Source organism: Ambystoma mexicanum, chromosome 3q, assembly GCF_040938575.1.
Source record: "Ambystoma mexicanum isolate Mex_15411 chromosome 3q, UKY_AmexF1_1, whole genome shotgun sequence".
Classification (NCBI taxonomy): Eukaryota; Metazoa; Chordata; class Amphibia; order Caudata; family Ambystomatidae; genus Ambystoma; species Ambystoma mexicanum.
In genome coordinates, this window is record NC_090926.1 from 965,990,758 (window position 1) to 966,013,488 (window position 22,731).

Here is a 22,731-nt window from a genome sequence, read left to right on the forward strand (position 1 = left end):
GGATAGGGCTGTTCAGTGGGAATGTTGTGGGGCAACTCAAGAGCAATTATTAATCACCTCTGGGCCGCTTCTCACTAACCTTGTGGTCTTCCAGGCCCCCAGTCTCAATATAGGAGGTCCATGAAATTTGAATGTCAGTGCAAAATTCCTCTTTATCCAACAACAATCTGGAATAACATACAGTGGGACATTAGATTGGCATAATTTCGCCTTCACTACAGGAAGGAACTGAAGACACTGCTCTTCAAGAATACCTTAACCATCAGCTCCCTGATAGCACCAACCCCCTCCCTCAAGCCACGCACCACAGCTTAAACCTCCACTTCTTTTGTACAGTGCTCTTTTTTGCTGGATGGCTCTACTGGTGTGTTGCCAGAAATAATGACCTCAAAGATAATAAAATAAACGAGCACAATAACTACCAAGTATAATCGGCAGAATGATCTGTTAAGATAGCTTAGCAAGAAGTTTGATACAGAGATGTGTGTTCAACCTGCTGTTCAATCACACCAGAGACCACTCTGCCATTCATACTTTCAATTGACATTAAACATAGTAATTAGAACACCCATTTGTGGGCTCAGACGCAAGAGGCCTCGAATTAAACTCCATCTGAAAATGGTATATATTACAAGAATTTGAATAACTAACTTGTTATGGCCAAACAGGATTTTCCTTCCCGACAACAAAAGAATGAAAATATTACTGACTCCATTTCTTATGTTCTTTGCACCAACCCCCACATGTTGGAGAGGGGTGATAGCTCAGGTTCAAATCCTAATCCCGTGCTTAGAAACCAATCTCTGGTATAAAAGAACTATAATATACTTGCAGATACATACCCAGAAATGTGCCTATTCACTGGAAGCTGCATTGTTATAGCACTATATTCATTGGCGAGATCATACAGCAGCAGTGGTTTAGGAAATAAGGTTGCAGTTAATTTAGTAGTTGCAATCCCATCCTTATAAGTCTTATATGACGAGCTTAATGTCGCATTTAACTGCAGTTAGTTTAATGGGTCCACTTTGAGAAATATGGGCTGTTAATAATTCGCACAAATGGTTCCTGTCAAAATCATGCCTTGCACATGCAATGATAGCAAGACAGAAGAAATAAAGTACTTCTGGATACATTTCAGTCAATGCTAGTTTATTTAACACCTCCCCTCAAAAGGTAATATATTTAATAAAAAACTTCAGATGCTCACATTTTAAAATAAGCGCTTTTACTGCTAAATGAAGAGAGTAGGTCATTTCGGAATTAAACTAGAACATTCTTAAATATACAGTTTGTTCTTCAAACTGCCATTGGAAAGGGTGGAAAATACCAACCCACTTTGCCTCCGAAAATAATTGTTATAAAAGACTGATTTTAAGCCCTTTTGAAAACGCAATAGTGCAGTATACAAATTGCCTGTTAAACTTATATTTTAAAATGTTGATTGAAAAGCCAACAGGCAGAGATTGTGCAATTTTAACATATTTTACGTTGACAAATATCAACACAGTGCTGTCCCTTCACAGAAGGCAAGGAACTGGTGGCTCCTCATGTAGGAGGACTGCTGCGGTGCTGCAAACTGCAGAAGTGGGCCTCCTTCAAAATCTGGTTGATGTGGAAGTAAGGTCCTTGGCCTAGTGCAGATGGCTCGTGAAAGGAGACAGACTGGGTCGTGCTAGGGCTGCATCCTGCTTGAATCTGGTTAAAACTTGTTTCAGGACCACTTGCCGTGTCAGGGCTGTTGATGCTGCTAGTAGCGCTATCGCTTTCGGGAGACTAAAAGACAGAAAGGAAAATCACTAACATTGCAAGCAAAATGAACACTGTCAAAACTCACATTTCTAGCATTAAAAACATTCTTAAACGAACACCACCAGAATAATCTGCTTGACAGACTTTCAAAGAATCCGAGTTGGTTGCAGATAAGTAATGAAAACATGCTTTGAATTGTGGAACTATAGGAATTGCGATTAATAGTAAATCATGCCCCGTGTAACTGGGCATGACACTGAGCACGATTGAAAATGTCCTTCCAGTGTAATTTTATAGTTTAGCAAGTGAAATGAATACTTAAGGGACTTGGGTCAAAAACATAGCATTACATTCTCAAAGATAAGGGACCTGTTAAGATGAGTGATTGCAGGCAGAGACAGGTTGCAACTCTAAACACCTTTATTGAAATAGGTTCAATTATCTGGAAACGACCCCCAGTTAGGGGCAGCACAACCGTCCTCCTTCCTTTCCACAATCCTCACTCACCGAGCACTCCAGAACCTAGAACACTGAACAATGGCCAGCAACTAAGTTCCACAGTAACCAAGGATTGTAAAATGCACATTAGTTCAGCTACGTGCTAAAGAATATAATATACAATAAGATGCAATGTAAATACAATGTTAATGTGGTACATATCCTAACATCTACCTATCCTAACAGGACCACAGCCCGAAGAGGGCATCATTTTAAACAGACTGTTTAGAACACGAATTCATAGCCATTTAGTTTACACCCAAAAATGGTATTAATCACTGAAGCAGGTCCTTTGAAGAGAAACAGAATCCAAAAGCTGCCAGACAGAACACCAGAGGAAAATCCAACTCGAGCAATAAATCCGAAGGTGGCCCAGTGAGGGTGGGGATTTTGCTGTGCCTCGCCCCCATAGTCCTGTCAATTAGAAGCCAATGGGTCGTGGACAGTTACCAATGTAAAACTTGCCCTGTTTAGTATGAATATTCACTGGAGTCAATTCCCTCAGAGAGCCACCTTCTCACCCCTTTGACAATGGGAGGACTACAGAGCAGGAGGGACACATGCACTACTATGGTGTCAATCACCTCCTGCCAGAGTGGCTTGGATAGTTTGAGATGCGAAGCCCAGTTACCACCTGTCCTAGAGGGCACCTCCACAGTTCCTGAACAGGCCACCCCCAAACCTACATACTGATGCCAATCCCTTTCCACACTCGAAATAGAATTTGTATTCAGGGGAAATTGGGCTAATCTAGCCGTGCGAGGCCATGTACCATTTTAGCATAACTAGCCAACAATTAATTTATGTAGTGGTCAACCCTATTTATCAAATACAAAAAAGGGATTCCTTCTTTGGTGGATAGATTAGCCAACTAAACTGCACTGAAATCAAAATGACTATAAACCAAAGTACAGGATCCTGGATTTCCTTTCCAAAGTGCCAGTTGATGATGGCATAGTAGTGGAAGTGAGTGTTTGGGGGAGGGCACACCAGAAGTGCGGTATTTGGGAGCAGGAATGGATAATAACGAGGTAGAGTAGTACAACAGCAGTCGTTTGTTTTTAGGGGTTGTGTGGGCAGGAGGGGGGGCACTGGTAACCTACCGAGTTCCCAAAGTGCTCCTAAATTCCACTGCTGCCATACCCATATTTCAGGTAGCTTTTGCACCACGCATCCTCTTCCCAGTGACCAATACCATCTATTCTGTGGCATTTTGTTCAACTCCATCCCAGGAAACTATACTAATGCTCCCCTGGTACCTAGCACTATCATCCCAGGAAACTATGCTAATGCTCCCCTGGTACCTAGCACTAAAAGTCGCAGCTTTACTTAAAGACAACTTTTCCTCCTATATGTAGATGATCCACCTCCTAAAATATTGGCCATTAACTATTGGGATTATCAAGGCAAGGCGATTGCTTCCGTGAAGAAGAGGGTGCCCTCTAGGACTATCTTGCAGCCTCTAAACAAACAAGGAGGGGGCAGGGGGTACAGTGGGAGTCACGAGCTAGCCAGGCACAAACATTTTTACTGATTCTCAGACAAGGTCAGGTGCTGTAAGGCCATTACAGTGGTGATGGGCACAGTATAAATACTAAACATACTGGAAATATAATATTTAAAGATTGTAAGCAATATCTCCCGCAAAATAATCCTGCTACAGACAGAATAGTGCAAGGAGGAGAGGGGTACATGCTGAAATTTTGAGTTTGGGGACCAGATTATGTTAAAAATCTCCAATGTACCGTATACCATTTGCCATGTCCACTTCCTACCGCCAAACTGTATATATTAAACCCTGCCATCAAAGAATTCGATTTTGAAGTTCAACCCACCAACATGGCGAAGAATGACCGCAGCTATCTGAAGGGACTTTCAGGACTCCGATAGGTTTAAGAGGCACTGGAGAGAAGATAATGCCTCTACCCCTCCATAATGATGTGCTCATTATTTGTCTGCAGTATCAATCCACTAGCCAGAGCTCCAACTACTCCCGCAGTGTATTCTGTTACTAGGTTTTGGATTTATGCTACAGAACCAGATGCAGTTAGAGATATGTCTTCCAGCCTTGGTTCCTGTTAATTCATTACAATCTAATGTAATCATGTTGAACATAGTGCCCAAGTGGCCGTGCTCCAGAGTTGTGCCAAAATGGCCGCTCTTATGCGAGCCCCCAAGGTACCTGCTATACATCCGGTATAAATCCTTCCCATCGTGGTTGTTTCTCCCCAGAAACCAGTTTATTGGAGCCCTGAGGCTGCCCGGGGTTGGAAGCGTGGCTGGTGCCGTGACCGACATAGCTGAAGTGTAGGCGTTGCTGTGGGCAGCAGGGGCCTCACAGGACAACAACGAGACCGGGGGCGGAGAGTGTGGGCCACCCTCAAAACACTGCTGAAATCTCTGTGGTGCTATTCCCTAGAGCACACATAGCGATGGGAAGAGCTCCTGCGCAGATTTGGCGCTGGAGGAATCAAGCGGCTGAAGCACTGCGAGAGAGGAACACATGAAGACTGCCACCGGCGCAGATCCTCCTCCTGATCCTCCCCCTTGAGTTGTAGAGCAGCCTGGGGACCCGGGTGAAGTGCACATACCCAAAGTGTAGGGGCAAACGCCCCAGGCTGTCTGCACCATAGGGGACAACCACAACATTCAATCGTGTAGTCAGCTGGGAGTTGGCAATTGTCTCCTGGAGCTGGTGCAGTGACATATTGATGGGCACGGCACTGAGTGTGGGGTGAGCGTGGGAGCTATCAGGAGGACTTAATTAGGTGCCCTGAGACTGGTAGATTCCATAAATTGTCGCAAGTCTGCTGTATGTTGGGTGGCTTGCGTTGGGCAGGAGGCCGACTTAATGCTGGGAAGCAATATCAGGTGCATAACTCTCTGGTGGCATTGGACTCCCTCAGGAGGATCTCACCTGGAATCACCGGTGCTGGGGGGCTGAGGGGGTGTACCAGAGCTTGCACTGACCCAGTCAACACCCCACTGACGTCTGGGGGTACACAGCTTTTGGAGTCAAAATGGGAAAGCATGGCAAGCGAATCAAAAACTCCCGTATGACACCCCTTTGCAGGAAAAGCATGCAGTGCGAGGCGCGCAGGAAGCATAGGAGTCGGCTGACCAAAGGTTGGACCCCCCAGCCAGATACTCTGATATTAAATGTATCCTAGCATCAGTTCGCTGGACAACAAAATAGACACTCTTACCTGTAAGGTTGACCATATGGCCCGTCTCAGTCACAGTGACCGTGACAACTACGCCTCTCCACTGTGGAGGACGAGTCCTCCGCAAATTCTAGGGAAATGGCCCAGTTTAGGAAGACTGTCGAGGAGCAACAGGAAACACAGGATGATTTGGAGTCCAGGTCCCATCGAAAACATCAGACTCAGGGTCCCGGAGGCTGCGGACAGAGTGCCTATGGAAAAGATTATGGAGGCACTGCTGCGTGGGACACTTGACGAGCTTGGTTTTTCTTCAGCCTTTGTGATCAAAAGGGGTCATCGCCACCTGGGGGTGGGCGCCCCTCCGGCCCGTCATCACCATAGGGATAGGGACCATTCATTGCAGCGATCTAGGGAACGGGACACCCTTCGATCAGATTAATCTTTTCCCGGCTTTCTCAAAGTAAAGGCATCATGGAAGAACGATCGATGTGAAGAAAAGGCTCAAAGCGAAGGGGTTTCACATATGCTATGCAGTTCCCAGCATGCCTTGGAGTTGAATACAATGCCAAAGCCCATTTCTTTCAATCCCCTGAGGAGGAGAATTATTTTCTGGACGCTGCTGACATAGGAACTGTGCATGGCCAGGGGAGGCCCTCGCCCAGAGACGCAGACTGAAGTTTCGGGCATGCAGCGGCGCTCTAATACGAATTTGTTTTCTTAAAAATTGCAAAGATGGTTCAATCGTTGGGGTCTTGTATTGTGACAATGGCTGGGGGTGGGCAGAGGTGTTAAGCCTCAAGTTGCTCCCAAGCAGTGGTTTTGGTTGCTTTAGGGGAGGTGGGGGAGAATACTGGCACATTGGGGTTGTCGGTGGGGGCAGTTGGGTAGTTCAAGTTTATGGTTTGGTTCAGACAGCACACAGTTCATCAACCTCTGCTCACTGCTGTGGGGTTAGGCATTGGGGTGGAGCAGGTGGGTGGCGGCAGTGAGGGGCTGACTATGCTCAAACTCATTTTTAAAGGCATGGCTGGTCGCATGTGGCGGGGGAGGTGGTCAGATGCAGAAAAGGGCAGTGATACACCGATTCCTCTGTTGAGTAGGCATGACTAACAGAGGAGTCACATTTAGGACGTGCAACATCACAGGTTTAAATTGCTCATCTAAGGCAAGGAAGGTCCCGTTATATATGCAGAGACAGCACGTAGATAGAGACTCTCGTCTCACCCTCTTGTGAGGCGTCTTTGCTAAATCATGGGGTTGCCACAGGTATTTTTCCTCGTACTCCAGATATCCCAGCAGGGTATGTATAGTCATCAAGGGTGCAGTGGGATTTCGTTGCACAAAGGTGGTCAAGGACACTGAGGGGAGGGCTTTATTCCTTAGGGGACTGATACAGGGTAGTGTATTCACCTTTGTGAACTATTACAGTCCGAACTCTTCGAATTCATCGAGGAGCAACCTAGGAGGCATCCAGAGAGTGTGGTATACTGGGCTGGAGACTTTAATGCAGTAATTAACAACTTACTTGACCGGTCGGATGGTCCCCACAGGGATGTAACTAAAGCCACTGGTGAGCGGCTGCATGTCTGCACGAATGAGGCGTTGGTGGATGTATGACAGGCCCACCACGGCATGGAAGGTGTACATGCTAGGTACACGGTTCGGCTTCTAGGCTGGACTATATTATGGCTTCCGCTAATGTGTCGGGATGGTTCTCCGAGTTAAGATTCTGGCGCACACGCTTTCTGACCATGCCCCTGTGATTGCAATTCTTATCCCTCGCAAATGGTAGGAGGATGGGAGGGCCGGGTAAAAGCTGGTACTTTAAGAACGAGAGTTTCCGAGATACAATATTTCAGGAGGAAATAAGGGAGGGGTGATTTCTTTTCTCAGGAAAACGAGGGAGTCAGTGGCATCTCGATCTATCCTTTGGGAAGCTTTTAAGTGTGTGATCAGGGGGTTGTGCATTGCAAAAGAGGCGGGGGTCCTTAAGGACATAAGGGTGGAGCTTGTAGATCGAGAAACTTTATTGGCGGAGTGGGAAACAGGAATCGGGTCCCTCACAAACAAGGAGATGCAGGCTAGTTTCCAGGAGCAATTAAGGCTGTACAGGGCCGCAGCAGAACGGGAAGTCAAGTTCCTTAATAGGAGTGCAGCCGTCAGATGGCATGGTGCAGGTCAAAGGACAGAGACCTTGCTGGTCCGGCTGGTTCATACAGAAACGACTAAGTCGCACATAGCGGCGATTGCAGACCAGGCGAGGAGACTTTTGCAAAGAGATGGTGATAATGGGAGCACTTGTGGATTCCTATAGGGTTTTGTATTCCTTAAGGTCTACTGTGGATCAGAGTATGCTTGAAAAATACCTGGACCAGGTTGGGTTGTACTGCGTGACTAAGTTTGGTAGGCCGTTAACCAAGCAAGAGATCCACAAAGCTAATAAAACACTTTCCAGAAGGAAAGCAGATGGTCCAGACATGCGCTCGACCGATTTCTATAAAAAGGCATATGCAAATATACTCGTTCCCATATGCTTCGTATGTATCAGCGTACGCTGTGTGATGGAGCACTGCCCGAGCCTATGCAAGAAGCCGTGGATGCCCTACTCCTGAAGGAAGAAAAAAGCCTGGAGGACTGTGCATCTTATTGCCCCGATAATGCCCAGATGTGTGCTGGCCAAACAAGCTGGGTTTATTCCCGGAAGGTCTACCTCTTATGGGCTCCGTAGAGTATTTGGTCTCCTCTCAGTCCTGTATCAACAGCCTATTGCTGAACTGGTTCGCTCACGGTATATAGACAGAGGGGTGCAAATCTAGACGCACAGGCGGTTGATTGCACTGGATGCAGATTGAATTCTGTACATCAGGGACCCCAGGACGGACCTGGCGCCCGTTATGAGACTTTCGGGCGTTTTGGCTGCTTCTATGGGCTCACTCTTAATTCCTCCAAGTCAATGTTGTCCCCCTCCCCCATCCCTCCATTCCCCCCCCCCCCCCGACTGATGTGACTGAGGTTTCAGGATGATTTCAATTTCTAATGGCACTTTGACAACACTGGATACTTGGGGTGATGGTAGCTAGGTTATGTTGATTTATAACACGCACAGCTACCACCCAGGGGCAGTCTCCGAGGACTCACGTGGCTCTTCAAGAAAGAGGACAGGGTTGGTTAGTGAGGGAAGAGAGATGGTTGGTTGCATGCACTGGCTTATTGTATGGGTAAGGTCCAATGCCTGGGTTGTTTCTATGACTGTTAGGTAGGAGTGAGTGTGTTTTATGTGTAGATTGGATGGTATTTCAGGTTGTGCGCACTGGCTTGTTGTATCCGTATGGGATAGATCCAGTGTCCAGGTTTTTTGTTCTAAAATTGTAATTGTGGTGGGCGTGTATTAGTGTGTAGGGTGGCTAGCCCAGTGGACGTTTATGGTGTGTGGCGGTGGTTAGTACATTGGCTAATCTCTAATTCTTCTATGTGGCAATTCTAAATAGTGATACACATGGTTTATTTCATAGCCAAAGTGTGACACGTGGCTAATCTTCACAATTGTCTCGATGCGACAGAAGCTAGTATTCACAATTTGGTCTAGATGTGACGTAAGATAATGTTCCCATGATGTACTGTATTGGGAGAACTATGGGGCAATGTTAGCACGCACTGAGGCACTTCTTGGGAAGTGGATGAATCTGCCTTTGTCCCTCTTCAGTCGTAGATCGGTCATCAAAATGGTAATATTGCCCAGATTTCTGTATACATTCTGCAATGTACCCATATTGGCCTCACCAAATTTTTCAAAATCACTGAAGTCTGTCATAACGTCTGGCAGGGAAAGCAGGCCCAATTTCGCCGAGATAAGCTGGTGGCGCCCTTGGAGAGAAGGGGGGTTGGGGGGGCTTGCCCTTCCTGATTTTGTGGCCTATTTGACCGCTGCGGAAGCGTCCTTTATGCTGCATTGGAATAATATAAAACCAGATATGGCACACGTGCAAATTGAACTGGCGATGGTCGCTCTTTCCCTCTCCCTCCGGCGAGCAGTTATTCTTACTTTGACACCACAAATATCCAGGGCAAGCAATATGGAACAAGTTACTTACCTGTAACTGTTGTTCTCCAGCATGGGTCTGGCATGGATTCACATGCTCATGAATATTCTGTCGTCAGGCCGGGAAACCTCGGTAAAGAAGAAAATCAGCATCAGTTTCGTTTCTGATCGGTCTTTCTCAGTAGTAACCAATCACTGGTCTCTGGGTCATACTGCCCCCAGCCAATGACTGCCCTCTCCCTAAGCCCCGCCTCTGTCAGCCATCTTCAGATTTGGTAGCACGCAAAGTGGCAGTATGACCAAGTGAAGAGCCGCAGAGGGGTAGGAGGGAAGGTTCGCATGTGAATCCATGCCAGACCCATGCTGGAGAACAACAGTTACAGGAAAGTAACTTGTTCCTTCTCCAGCATGTGGTCTGGCATGGATTCACATGCTCATGAATAAGAATACATAGCAGTACACACATGCACAACCAACAGGAGGTGAAAAAGGCTTAACATTAAGCATTACATCAAAAATATTAAGCAATTCTTACCTCCTCACCAGGCTCACCTTAGGTGAACAGGTTGCGCAGCACCGCTTGGCCGACCCTGGAATCCCGGTAGACGCAGTAGAATCTCATGAAGGTGCGCATCGACCTCCACGTAGCAGCCCTGCAGGGGCACACCAGACAAGAACGGTCGGTTTGCCAACCGATGACAGTGCGTGATGCAGCCGGAGAGCCATCTGGAAATGGAAGCCTTCGAGAGAGCCTTCCCTTGGTTAACAGGTCCAAAGTTCACAAATAGCTGTGATGTCTTCCGAAAACTCTTGGTGCGGTCCACGTAGAACCTCAGCACTCTAGCCACATCCAGCGAGTGCAAAGTTCTCTCGGCCGGTGACTAAGGCGACGGGAAGAAAACAGGTAACACCAAGGGCTCGTTAAGGTGGAAGTCCGACGGCACCTCGGGCATAAAAAAGGGGTGCGTCCTCAGCACTACCCCCGTGTCGTGAAAAGTCAAGTATGGAGGCTTGCAGGATAGGGCCTGGATCTCTCCCACTCGCCGTGCAGAGGTGATGGCCACAAGAAACGCAGTCTTCCACGACAGGAACTTCAACGGTGCCGAATGCAGGGGCTCGAATGGCACCCCCATGAGCCTGGTCAGCACTATGTTGAGTTCCCACGCCGGGGCAGGGGCCTTCACCGGCGGGAACGATCTGAACAGTCCCTTCATGAATTCCTTCACCAGGCGATAGGACCACAAGGACGCCCGTCCTGTGGTTCTGGTGTATCGGGAGATGGCAGCCAGATGTATCTTGATGGGAGGCGCGAGCCAGTCCAGACTTGGCCAGCAACAGTACGTACGGCAGCACTTGAGGGGCCGTAATCCGTAGAGGGTTAATCTTCTGTGCACAGGACCAGACAGAGAACCTCTTCCACTTATGTCCCTAGCACTTGAGAGTTGAGGACGCCCTGGCCTTTGCATGGACTACTCTGCAGTCAGCCAGATTATCATACCCTCCAAACTCTAGTGCTTCAGGAGCCAGGCCTGCAATTTCAGCGACTGAGTCGTGATGAAGTATGACGCCTCCTTCTCTGGAGAGAAAAAATTGCGTCCGTCGGCAGCTTGACTGGTGGGGACGCTGACAAGTCCAGAAGGTCCGGGAACCAGATCTGCCTCGGCCACGCCAGTGCGACGAGGATCATCCTGCACTGGGACCTATTGAGCTGGTTGACGAGTCAGAGCAGCAACGGCAACGGAGGGAATGCATATAGGAACAGCCCGTCCCAGGGGAACGAGAAAGCATTGCCTATGCTCCTCGGCTGGGGAAACCTGCTGGCGAACCTCTGGCACTTGGAGTTCGTCGCCATCGCGACCAGGTTGATCTGCGGTTTTCCCCCATCGTCGGAAGAGTCGATCCACTTGATCCTGACGTAGTTCCCACCCGTGGCACGAGCGCAGCTCCCTGCTGAGTGAGTCGGCGATGGTGTTCTTTATCCCTGCCAGATGAAAGGGCACCAGAAACATCCCTTGGGCGACGGCCCAATGCCACAGATCCTGGGCTTCCTTGGAGGGCTGGGGTTCTGGTTCCTCCTCGCTTCCGGATGTAGAACATCGTGGTGGTGTGGTCGGTGAAGATTCTCACCACCTTGCCCTTGAGGGACGGGAGAAAGGACCCGAGTTCCCAGAACACTGCACGGAGCTCCAGGGTGTTGATGTGGAGCGTCTTCTCCTCCGGGAGCCAAAGGCCTCTCGCGTGAAGTTCTCCCGTGTGCGCTCCCCACACTTCCAGGGAGGCATCTGTCGTCACCGTTATCTGGTGGAATGGGGCCTGAAAATCTGGTGGGATGGGGCCAGAAAGTCTGTGCCCACCGTCAGAGGAGCACGGGCACCCCACCACCGGATCGCTCGTCGGAAGGTCTCATTGAGCGGGATCCTGTCCTCGAAGCTGCCTGTCGCTTGGATCCAGCGGGCGTCAAGAAACTCTTGCAGAGGGCGCATCCGAAGCCTGCACAGGCGCACGAGATATATGCAGGAGGACATCATCCCGAGGAGGGACTTGATGGACCTTACCATGGCCACGTCCGTGGCCCGCAGACGCTGCCCCTTGCCCAGGATGGCCTTTGTCCTTTGCTCCGACGGCGAGGCCAGACGCGCCACTGTCGAGCTTGGCTCCCAGAAACAGTGCGACTTGCGACGGGACCAGGTGGGATTTGGGAAAGTTGATGGAGAATCCCAGGTCCGTGAGCAGCTGGACGGTCTTCGCTGTGTGATCTACGGCGAGCTCCCTTGTCCTTGCTCCGATGACCCAGACGTCCAGGTAGGGGTAGACGTGGATCCCCTGCAGGCGCAGCAGCGCCGCCACCGGTGAGAGGCACTTGGTGAACACCCTGGGTGCCGACTTCAATCCGAACGGGAGGGCCTTGAACTGGTAGTGCCGTCCTTGGACCACAAACCCGAGAACTTTCGGTGTCCTTTCAGAATGGGGATGTAGAAGTATGCATCCTCCAAATCCAACAACGACAGGAAATCGCCCTCCTCCAGCTGTCCCAGCACGTGTTGGAGGGTGACCATCCTGAACTTCTGTGCCTTGATGCATTTGTTCAGTCGTCGCAGGTGCAGGATGGGGTGCCATCCTCCTTTCTTTTTCATGAGGAAGTACTTTGAGTATACTCCGGAGCCCTGAAGCCTCTTTGGGATGTGCTCGATGGCACCTTTTTTGAGCATCGCCCTTACTCCAATAGCAGTTGAGGGATGTGATTTTCCTTCCTGGCCATGGGTGGAATACGGGGGCACTTTTTTAGAAATTCGAGGGTGTACCCCTGGGCCAGGGCGTCCAGCACCCAACGGTCGGTGGAGATGGACTCCCACACGCTGACAAACTTCCCCAGCAGGCCTCCCACCGGGGTGCTTCGGTGGGGGCCCCCCCGACACCTCTGTCGGTTCAATCTTGCTTGGACGACGCCTTGCCGCCTTGGCCTCCCTGGCGACGACGGCGGGGCCCACCCGACTTGCCTCGTCCTCTATAGGCTTCCTGCGACGAGGAGCGGGCCACTTGGCGGTACGTAGAGGAGCCACCGCCGAATCCCTTGGAGGCACCCTGCTTGCCTCTGGTGCAGAGAACGCCTAGGGCCTTAGCTGTCTCCATGTCCGCCTTGATGGCTTGGAGGGACTCATCCACCGTTTTCCCAAACAGATTGTTCCCGTCGAACGGCATGTCCAAAACCTTGGCGTGTACGTCCTGGTGGAAATCCGTCGCCTTGAGCCACCCTCGTTGTCTAAGGCAAACGCCGTGGCCTAGCTGGCGGAAACCGGTGTCGGCAATGTCCGTTGCCACCGTAATGGTGTGGTCCGACGCCACTTCGCCTTCTTGCAAGATCTCCAGGGCCTCGGCCCTCTTGTCATCTGGTAGGAAGTCCAACAGGGGGGCCATCTTGTACCATAACTCCGTCGTAGCGGGACACGATCGCGAGGGCGTTGGCCGCTGTAATCGTTGTTGCCGCCGACATGACTCGTCCCATTGCGTCCAGCTTCTTTCCTTCGCCGTCCAGCGGGGAAGTTGACGTTGAGGCCGATGCCCCCCCCGATTTCTTCTTGGCAGCCGCTGAGACGACCGAGTCAGGGGTCGGTTGTGCCCTAAGGCACAAAGGGGCCGCGTCGGGGACCCGGTACTACTTCTCGTACCGGTCCCCCTCGGCAGGCGTCGTAGACAGGTTCTTGAGAAGGGTGAGACCCTCGTCCCAGATGTCATCCAGCAGAGGCACGGCAAGGACAGTCTTCCTCTTGGCCTCGTGCCGTTGGTAAAGGAAACCTTCCTTCTCTTTGGGGCAGAGCTGAAAAAGCTTGGATGCCCTGGCGATCATTGCATGGAAAGATCCGATCTCGTTGGACGGGGATGCTGGGCTGGCGATGGGAGCGCCGTCCCGTCGTCACCGCCGTAGTCGGTATCCGTCATGGCCGTGTCCATTCCCGTGTCACCCCCAGGGCCGGGGGACGTGGTTAAAGGCTGAGCAGGCCGCGAGGGATGAAAAGGCGGGGCTGGATGGATCCGTCTTCTCTTGTTCGGGGGGCTTTCCACCGGGCCTGGCTCTGGCTCCTCCGTCGAGCCTGGTTCCGGATCCTCTGTCGGTGGTAAGGGCAATCTTGTCCTTATCTCCGAACATAAAGGATTGTATTGCCAACAAAATGGCCACCGAGTTATCCTGCGGCTCCGGAACCGACGGGTGACTAGGACCCTCACCGGTGCCGCTGTCACTCTCGTCACCTTTGTCGGGATCCCTCCCGTGGGGACAGGCCTCTTTGACGCCCTTGTCGAGCCCCTCTAAGACTTCTACCAGCTCCTCCTCGGATGCTGTGTCCGTGTCTACAATGGCCACTGCCCCCCCCCCCTTTCCGCCGGGGTCTTCACGGGGGTCTTTTCGATGGGTCTGAAAGAGGCTTCCCTCCGTGGAGGCAGGGAGACTCTGGGCCCCAAGGTCGTCTCCACTGGTGTAGCCTCCACAGGCTGTGCCAGGGCCGCCGCGACTTCCTTGAGAGAAGCCTTGGCTTGGTGAATCAAGACCTTCACCGCCTTGGGCGTGCTGGAAGCCTTCACCTGAGCTTTGGCTCGTGGTTGATGGTGCCGGGGAAGGTGCGCCCTGCCTGGCAGCCGAAGAGCCCTACCGTTCGGCACTCCCGGTGCCCGCGGACTCGTGGTGCTTTGCCTTCTGTTGGGCCCCGTCGCTGGGGCGCCCTCATAGGACTTAGAAGACCGCTTGGACTTCTTCTCACCTAACGGCCTCTTTCCTTCCAGCCAGTTGGAGAGACGAAGGTGTCGGTCCCTGATGGTCCGTTCCGGCATGTTCCTGCAAAACGCACAGTCCTTCTCCACGTGCGTTTTGTCCTCATGAAGGCAGTAGAGTGCTTGTCCTGCTTGAACACATTCTGCAGCTGGCATCCAGGGCAAACCCTGAACAGCTTTCCGGGCGTCGAGCTTCCTTTCTCCTGGGCCATGTTCGGGTAGGCCGCAGAAACTTCTGGAATCCTCCAAGAAGCATAACTCGACGAAATCTTCACCCTTGAGGGGCGTAGAAAAATACGACACAGATCACCGTTAATCGGATGTAGAGACGGTGGAGCTTGAGGCTCTATTTGACCGAAAAATGAGAAATTCTCTTTGAAAAAGCACAAAAACGCAGCAAAAGCTCGAGAGCTAAACACAAGGACTCCCAACACTTCAGCGGGTGGTAAAAATGTGAAGATGGCTGCCAGAGGCGGGGCTTAGGGAGAGGGCAGTCATTGGCTGGGGGCAGTATGACCCAGAGACCAGTGATTGGTTACTACCGAGAAAGACAGATCAGAAATGAAACCGATACTGATTTTTTCTTTACCGAGGAATCCCGGCCTGACGACGGGGAATATTCATGAGCATGTGAATCCATACCAGACCCCATGCTGGAGAAAGTCGAGCTTACCTGCAGTGCTTGGAAGCAGGTAGTGGGCAAAACACGTGATGAACTTTTGTACTCTGGGCTCCTCCCAATCAAGCATGTGCCAGGGATTACACTCACAGGAGAGAAGGTTTTCGTACAATCTATGGATAGTTTGGGACTTGTATGCTCGCTAGAGCTTTTTCCGAGTGGGCGGTTTTTGACATTGGATGAATTTAAAGCCAGGGGAGAGATCTGCACTGGATATTTTTCTATATTTTAGGCTCCACATTGGCTCAAGGGACAGATTCGCTAGCTTTCCCCATTAGCCCCCAGTGGCACCTTTTCTGCACGGGTTGATAAGCTCGGGGATCAAAACCTGACTTATCTAGGCTGCATGCTACTATAATTGATGGGGCTGCAGGGTGGGCTGGGAATTCTCAGGTTAAATGGGAAGACGTCCTGGGAGTCCCCTTCTCGGACAAGGTATGGGGATATCGCTGTTTGCAGATATGCAGGGTGGCTATTAACTGCAACTTCAAATTAATACAGTTCAAATTCCTGCATCAGTTTTATTGGACCCATTAGCTACACCGAGGCACCGGATTCCTGCCAGAGATGTGGGGTGACCGCGGCTACCTTTTTGCACCTGGCTCGGCGATTACCTGCAAATTCACTCTTTGGGTGGCATTGCGGGTGAGGTGGCCCCAACTCCTATTGTGACATTGTTGGGTTACATGTTTGAGCTACCTAAACAAGTCAGAAAGCTGCTGGGCTTGTTGCTAATGTTAGCCAGGAGGAGAGTGGCTATGGTGTGGTGGAGGGGCTGCCCTCTTGCATATGACCAGTAGAGGGCCGACATTTTACATTGACATGGACAGGAGATGGACTATCGGGCCATTACACACGCGGCCTCTCAGCCGAAAGACATTGGAGTCTGTATGTTGCATATTTACTGTCAAACACCAGCAGTGAATCCGTGGGGTCTGATCATCAATCTGTCACGTGAGGCTTAAATAAGAGGAGCCTTATTTTTTCATTTCTCTAGAATTGATTTTAATTGTAGCTCAGCATGTGGCCGGGGCTAGGGGTGATGCCGTCTGTTGTGAAGTATGTTCTGTTGTGTTTTACTCATGCTTTTGAAACATCAATAAAAACAATTTAAAAAGAAGTGCCTTGTTCCATCCAGACTAAAACATTTCAGTTCCTCCAGAAGAACAAGTTACTTACCAAGTGTAAGGTTCTTTCCACTGTATGTATCTCCCACTTATTCCTCATCTTGTGATATTCATATTCGCCAGCTTCGCTGCTTTGAAAAAACGATTTCGGCAGAGGTCGTGGCGTCGATGTCCCTTGAAGGGCTCCGTACCGTGTCGACGTAACAGTCAATATAAATAGTTTGTGCCATGCCCGTTGGCTTCAGTTCTGTTTTTTCAAGGAAATATTCGAGGAACACCCAGGCGTGCCCCGTGACTGATTGAATCTTTGTGAGAGGACAGTGTAAGAAACGCAAACTGTACTGTGGGGTAGGAGGGGAGGGTCGATGAGGAATACGTCGGAGGAACATCCAGTCGAAAGAACAGTTGGTAAGCAACTTGTTCTTCGAATCTTGTCAGACTCCCATAGCAGTGGTAAATTTGGAAGTGGGAGTACTAGTTCTTGTTCTCATGGACGGAATGAAGTACCGCCTTTGCAAATGAACCCTCACTGGAGGGGGCATCTAAGCAATAATGCTTGATGAAGGTATGCATTGATGGCCATGTTGCAGCTGAAAAAATATCTGCTGCAGGGGACCCCTCTTCAAAGCCGCAGAAGTAGCCATTCCCCTTGTGGAATGGGCACGTAGCCCATCCGGTGGGTCCTTTCCCGCTAATCTGTAGCACTCAATTATAGCCAGAATGATCCAGCGGGATATAGTTTGTTTTGTCACCGCTAACCCCAATTTATGACCTGTATAACCTACAAAAAGTTGGTCATCTTGACGTAACTGGCATTCTTGAAATGTAAAAACAGAGGGCCCGGCGCCAGCGATGTGGTCCCTCTGCTGAAGCCACCCGTGGATCGCCCGCTGCCGCAGCAAAATTCATGCGGTTGCCTTGTCTGAAATAACTCGCCGACATTAGCAATAAGGAGCGGAACCGCCAGAGCACAAGCGGTCCCAAGATGAAGAACTTGCAAGGAAGCTCTACGCCCAAATTCGTCGTCTGAAACAGAACGCCCTGCTCCCCTCGGAAGAAGCAAGATGGCAGCCGCACCTACGAGCTCAGACGCAGCCAGGAAATGGAGGCAGATCTTGCGCTGACCCAGGACTCGAAACAGAGGAGAGCCCGAGTACAACCTGCAGCCCGAAACCGGAGGCACAATGCGACCCAGATCTAACAGAACGGTGAGGGGGCCAGCGGAGCTCTAGCCGGCGGGAGCAACCCCGGCACCAAGGCGTGACGCCCGCGGCGAGCCCGCACTCCATAAGCATCCCGGAGCTGGCAGGGAGAGTGCCGCCTGCCCCAACCCTGCAGGGCACCGAAAAACAGACTCTGGACACAGACAACCCAGGCCTCCCCCACCAGCCTACTCCGCCGGAAGACACCAGGACCCTGCTTCAGCGGGCGGTAACCTCAGCTGCAGACCCACACCTGTGGACTGGGAGCACCCAAAGACCATGCGCCCCAAATAAGATCCCCCTGGCTGTATAACGAAATCGCCGGTGTAAGCCAACGACCTCGCCGCGACCTGCCTCCCCTGGGTTTCATGGGGCGCCCCGGCCCACATCCCTGCCCAACCTCATTGCCTGCAGAACCTCCGCCGCAGCCGCCATGACGAAACAAACGAAGGCCGGCAAAAACTCAGACGTAGCTACTATGTTCTCGACGACAGAAAAGGGTACGAAACAGGACCCTCCCAATCCTACCCCGCAAACACTCCGTGGAGGAGGAGAAGCCCTCGCTACCAAGAGAGATCTGGTGGCTTTTATGGCGGACATCAAGTCCGAATTCCGCTCATGCCTAGCAGAACTCTCCACCAAAGTGGAACATACTGATCAGAGGGTGACTGAAGCGGAGCAGAGACTGGGCGAGGTCGAAGATCGCTCACTGGAACATACGACCGCACTAGAGGAGGTGCAGCGCTCAGAGCCCTACAAGATAAATACGAGATCCTAAAGTATAAACAAGAGGACCTCGAAAACAGGGCCCGTCGGAACAACCCCCGGATCTGAGGAATTCCCTTCTCTGTACCCGACAAAAACCTGGCGGAATACGTCAGATTTCTTTCGGTCCTTGCTCCCAGATCTCAAAGCCCACCTCGTATTAGACCGCACCCATAGACTGCGCCCACGCCAGGGAATAGACTCGGATCTCCGCCCAGATATCATTTCTTCTCTACTAAGGAGGTCATCTCGGCGATCAGCCGTACCGGGGACAAACTCTTTCCAGGGCTCCCCGCTTCAAATTTATCAAGATCTCTCAATGCTCACCCTCCAGAAAAGAAGGGCGCTCCGACCCCTGGCACTTTTTCTCCATGACCAAAAGGTGCGTTACCGATGGCTATTTCCAAAGGCCTTGCATTTCTCATTCAAAGGCGTGATGTGACGTATCAGTCACCTGGAAGATGCAAATAAAATCATGCACCCAACCTCACCTAGAGAATCCGCCTCACCAAACTCAGAACCAACCAGATGATAATAGGAGGGGACTTTAACGGAGTACCAGACCCGATAAGAGATAAGTCGCATCCTCCGACACCCAAAACGACTTCACCCAGGCTCCGAGCCTCCTACACCTATTCAGATCCCTGGAAGTAGTGGACTCATGGCGGGTCCTACACCCCACTGAAATAGACTATTCTTTTCACTCCTACGTCCACCGAACCGTTTCACGGATCGACCTCCTCCTGGCGTCCCCACAAACTCTCGCCTTTGTCAAATAAGTGTATTGGTTCAAGAATTTTATCTGACCACGTTCCAGTGATCCTGGAGATCCGGGCCCAGAACCCCACCCCAAACGCTCCCCGTAAATGGTCATTATATGACCCGATCATCAATGACATGTCGGTGAGAGACAGAATCGCGAAGGCGATCAAGAATTTTCTTGAAGAAAACCCAGCTTCTGATACCTCCCCAGCAAATAACTGGGACGCCATGAAGGCAGTGATCAGAGGCGTCCTGATTGCACAGGGAGCAGCCTATCATCGGAACAGGCGGCAGACCAGGATAACCTTGGAAGAAGAACTGAAAGCGGCAGAGGAGATCCACAAAGAAAAAGGCTGGTCCCCCAAAACGCAGCGAGCCCTACGCATGGCCAGAAAGCAGGCGGCCCACTACGCGAAACAGACCGCACAATTAATGGCCAAGGCCAAACAATCCTACTACGCAAAGAATAAGGCAAACAAATTCTTGGTAGCCAAACTGGCCAAAATAAAACGAACTAACACCATCTCCGGCCTGCGCGACCCCCAGGGAGCTGTCCAATATTCAGAATCTAAAACAGCAACTGGCGGTAGCCCACTTAACGCAGGTCATGACGGCTACTCCAGGAGACCGGCTCAAACAGAAGGAATACCAGCAGAGTGCAGCACTGCCCCAACTCTCCACCTCGGCAAGGGAATCTCTGGAGGCACTGATCACAGAAGAGGTTGAGGAAGCCATCAAATCGCTCAAGACACGGGCCCCAGGCCCAGATGGATTCTCAACAAGGTACTACAAATTATTTAAGCACCAGCTAACCCCCCACCCCCCCCCCCCCCCCCTTAGCAACTCTCTTCAACTCCTTCAGAGATTCTGGCTCAGTAACCCCCTCGATGCAGGAATCAACCACTGTTCTTCTACCCAAGCCAGGGAAAGACCCGAGAGACAGCCTCTTACAGACCAATAGCACTATTGAACATAGATGCAAACCTATATTCCAAAGGCCTTGCGAATCATCTGGGTCGCATCCTACCCGAGATGATCCAGCCAGACCAAGCAGGCTTCATCCTAAAATCGGTCAGCAGGGGGACAATATCCGGAGAACTCTAAAGTTGATGGACATCGCCACCCACTTTGGCTTTGGAACAGCTTTTCAGACAATGATCCTGGCCAACTACAAAGGACCCAAAACATTTCTGAGGACCAACGGATCCATCTCGGCCCCGATCTCGCTGTCCTGTGGTACGAGGCAGAGCTGCCCATCATCACCTCTGCTTTTTGCACTTACCATGGAGCCCTTTGCCCAGAAAATAAGACAAAACACCCAGATCACAGGCCTGCAGGTCGGCCCCTCCCAACACAAAATCGCCTTATATGCTAACGATGTCCTGTTAACGATCTCAGAACCCCGCTCCTCCCTGAAGCATGCCCTGTCAGAAATAACCAGCTACGGTGAGGTATCCGGCTTTTCAGTTAACTTCGCTAAATCAACAGCCTTGAGCATTGGCCTTGCCCCGGAGGCGCAGGAGATACTGACCAAGATGAGCCACATCAAGTGGGAAAACAGAGCCATCCCCTACTTGGGGGTCTACATCCCGGCGGACCCAAAAGAAACGTACCAGACCAACTTTCCCCGGCTATTTAAAGAACTGGAGGGAGACCTGAGACGTTGGACGACCCAGGAGATCTTAATGGGGCGAATAACAGCCTGCAAAATGAACCTTCTCCCGAGGTTTCTCTTTGCCTGCTCCTCCCTCCCCCTGGCAATCCCTGCACCAGCCCTTCGAGACATGCAGAAGAAAATGGTGAAGTTCATATGGAGGGGTAAAAAAACCTAGAATTCCTTACAAAACTCTACTGGGGACCTCCTAAATGGGAGGGCTCGGAGTCCCGGACTTACAGGCCGACAGAGTGGCGGTTCAATTGGCACACGTTCACGCATGACAAACTCACAAACCGCCCTAGGTGGGTAGAACTGGAACAGTCACGGCTGCCCCTACCCCTGCGATTGCTGCCACACATCCGAGCCCCCCTCAGGACACATTGGGGAGACCTCCTGCGGGCAACCAAACACACCCCGAGTGTCTGGGACTGAGCACTAAAACGGAAGGGCGTCCCAAGAGGCCTGAACACGCAATCGCCGATTTTCCACAATCCAGCTTTCTCACCCGGATCAAACCCGCCAATTTTCAACGCTGGATAAAGGGAGGCCTTGAGACCCTGGAGCAGATGTACGAGGGGAACGTGCCATGCACGTTCGAACGATGCTAGGAGAAGTTCCAACTTCAGGAAAAGGACAAATTTACCTACATACAGCTGCGCCACTGGTGCTCACAGCCCCAAATCCTACAAGCAGCAACGCGCGCCCCGACTTCACTGGAACTATCGCTCAAGGACTCCCCATCTTGAGGTAGGATATCTACCTTTTATAGACGCTTTTTGGGCGATTTCCTGGTTGAGAGAACCCGCTGCATGGCCCAGTGGGAGGCCGACCTGGGGCACCCGATAGAAGACCAGACATGGGTAGACATTTGGACCCGAGCACACTCCTCGTCCTCCTGTGTCACCAAAAGGGAATGTGCATATAAGATCATGCTGAGGTGGTACTACCCCCCTCTTAGGCTCCATCACATGAATCCCAGGGTGGACCCCTCCTGCTGGAGAGGATGTGGCCACACAGGCTCCTTTTTCCACATGTGGTGGGCGTGCCCGAAAACCCAGCGATTTTGGAGACAATTACACAGATCACGGGGGCAACGATTCCACTGGAGTCAGTCCCCGTTCTGCTGGGGGTCCCAGTCCCGGCAATCTACCCACGCTTCGGGATTAGGGCAAAACTGTTGACCCAATGCCTTTTAGCCAGGAAATCGGTCCTGGCCCGCCACTGGAAGTCCCCGGACAGCCCCTGCTTAGTTCATTGGTGGACAAAACTATGGGACACACTGATAGCGGAAAAGGTGACGGCAGCAAAGGCCGGGGTCCTTCACCGGTTCCAGAACATTTGGGGCCCAGTACTGGAATATGACCACCGATTTCCCGCCCTGACTTATAAGCCTATCAATGCCCGATAGACCCTGGGAGCCCGGAAGGAACCCAAAGGGGACAAACTGTGGGGCCGCAGAGAGGAGAGCACAGAGAGCGGAGGCCTGGCAGTGGAGGGAGGGGGGGACGGGCCCGAGGGGAGGGGTTAGGGGTTAACACATCTTTGCTACTATTTATGATGTATGCTTGTCAACCTGCCTTGATTTAAAATAAAATTTAAAAAAAAAAAAAAAGGGGAGGGCCCTTTTGGGGTCCAGTCTATGCAATCTCTCCTCTTTGCCCAAATGAGGAGGAGGAGGAGGAGTAGGAGGATAGAATGTTGGTAATATGATTTTTTTGTGACAAATGGAAGTCAGAAACTACTTTTGGTAAGAAAGATGGTTTAACTTTAAGAACTACCTTGTCCTTGTAAAACGTAGTATATGGGGGTTTACATGAGAGAGCC

The 22,731-nt window shown here is 51.1% G+C and overlaps 1 protein-coding gene across 1 annotated transcript in view; it reads right to left on the minus strand.

The window, feature by feature from the left end:
- Positions 1-1,131: 1,131 nt before the first annotated feature.
- Positions 1,132-22,731, minus strand: part of VCF1 (VCP nuclear cofactor family member 1) — a 173,527-nt gene continuing 151,927 nt past the window's right edge. Inside the window, exon 3 of the mRNA XM_069655106.1 lies at positions 1,132-1,776. Coding sequence (XP_069511207.1) covers positions 1,549-1,776 — 228 coding nt within the window. The 3' untranslated portion in view covers positions 1,132-1,548. The remainder of the gene's footprint in view (positions 1,777-22,731) is intronic.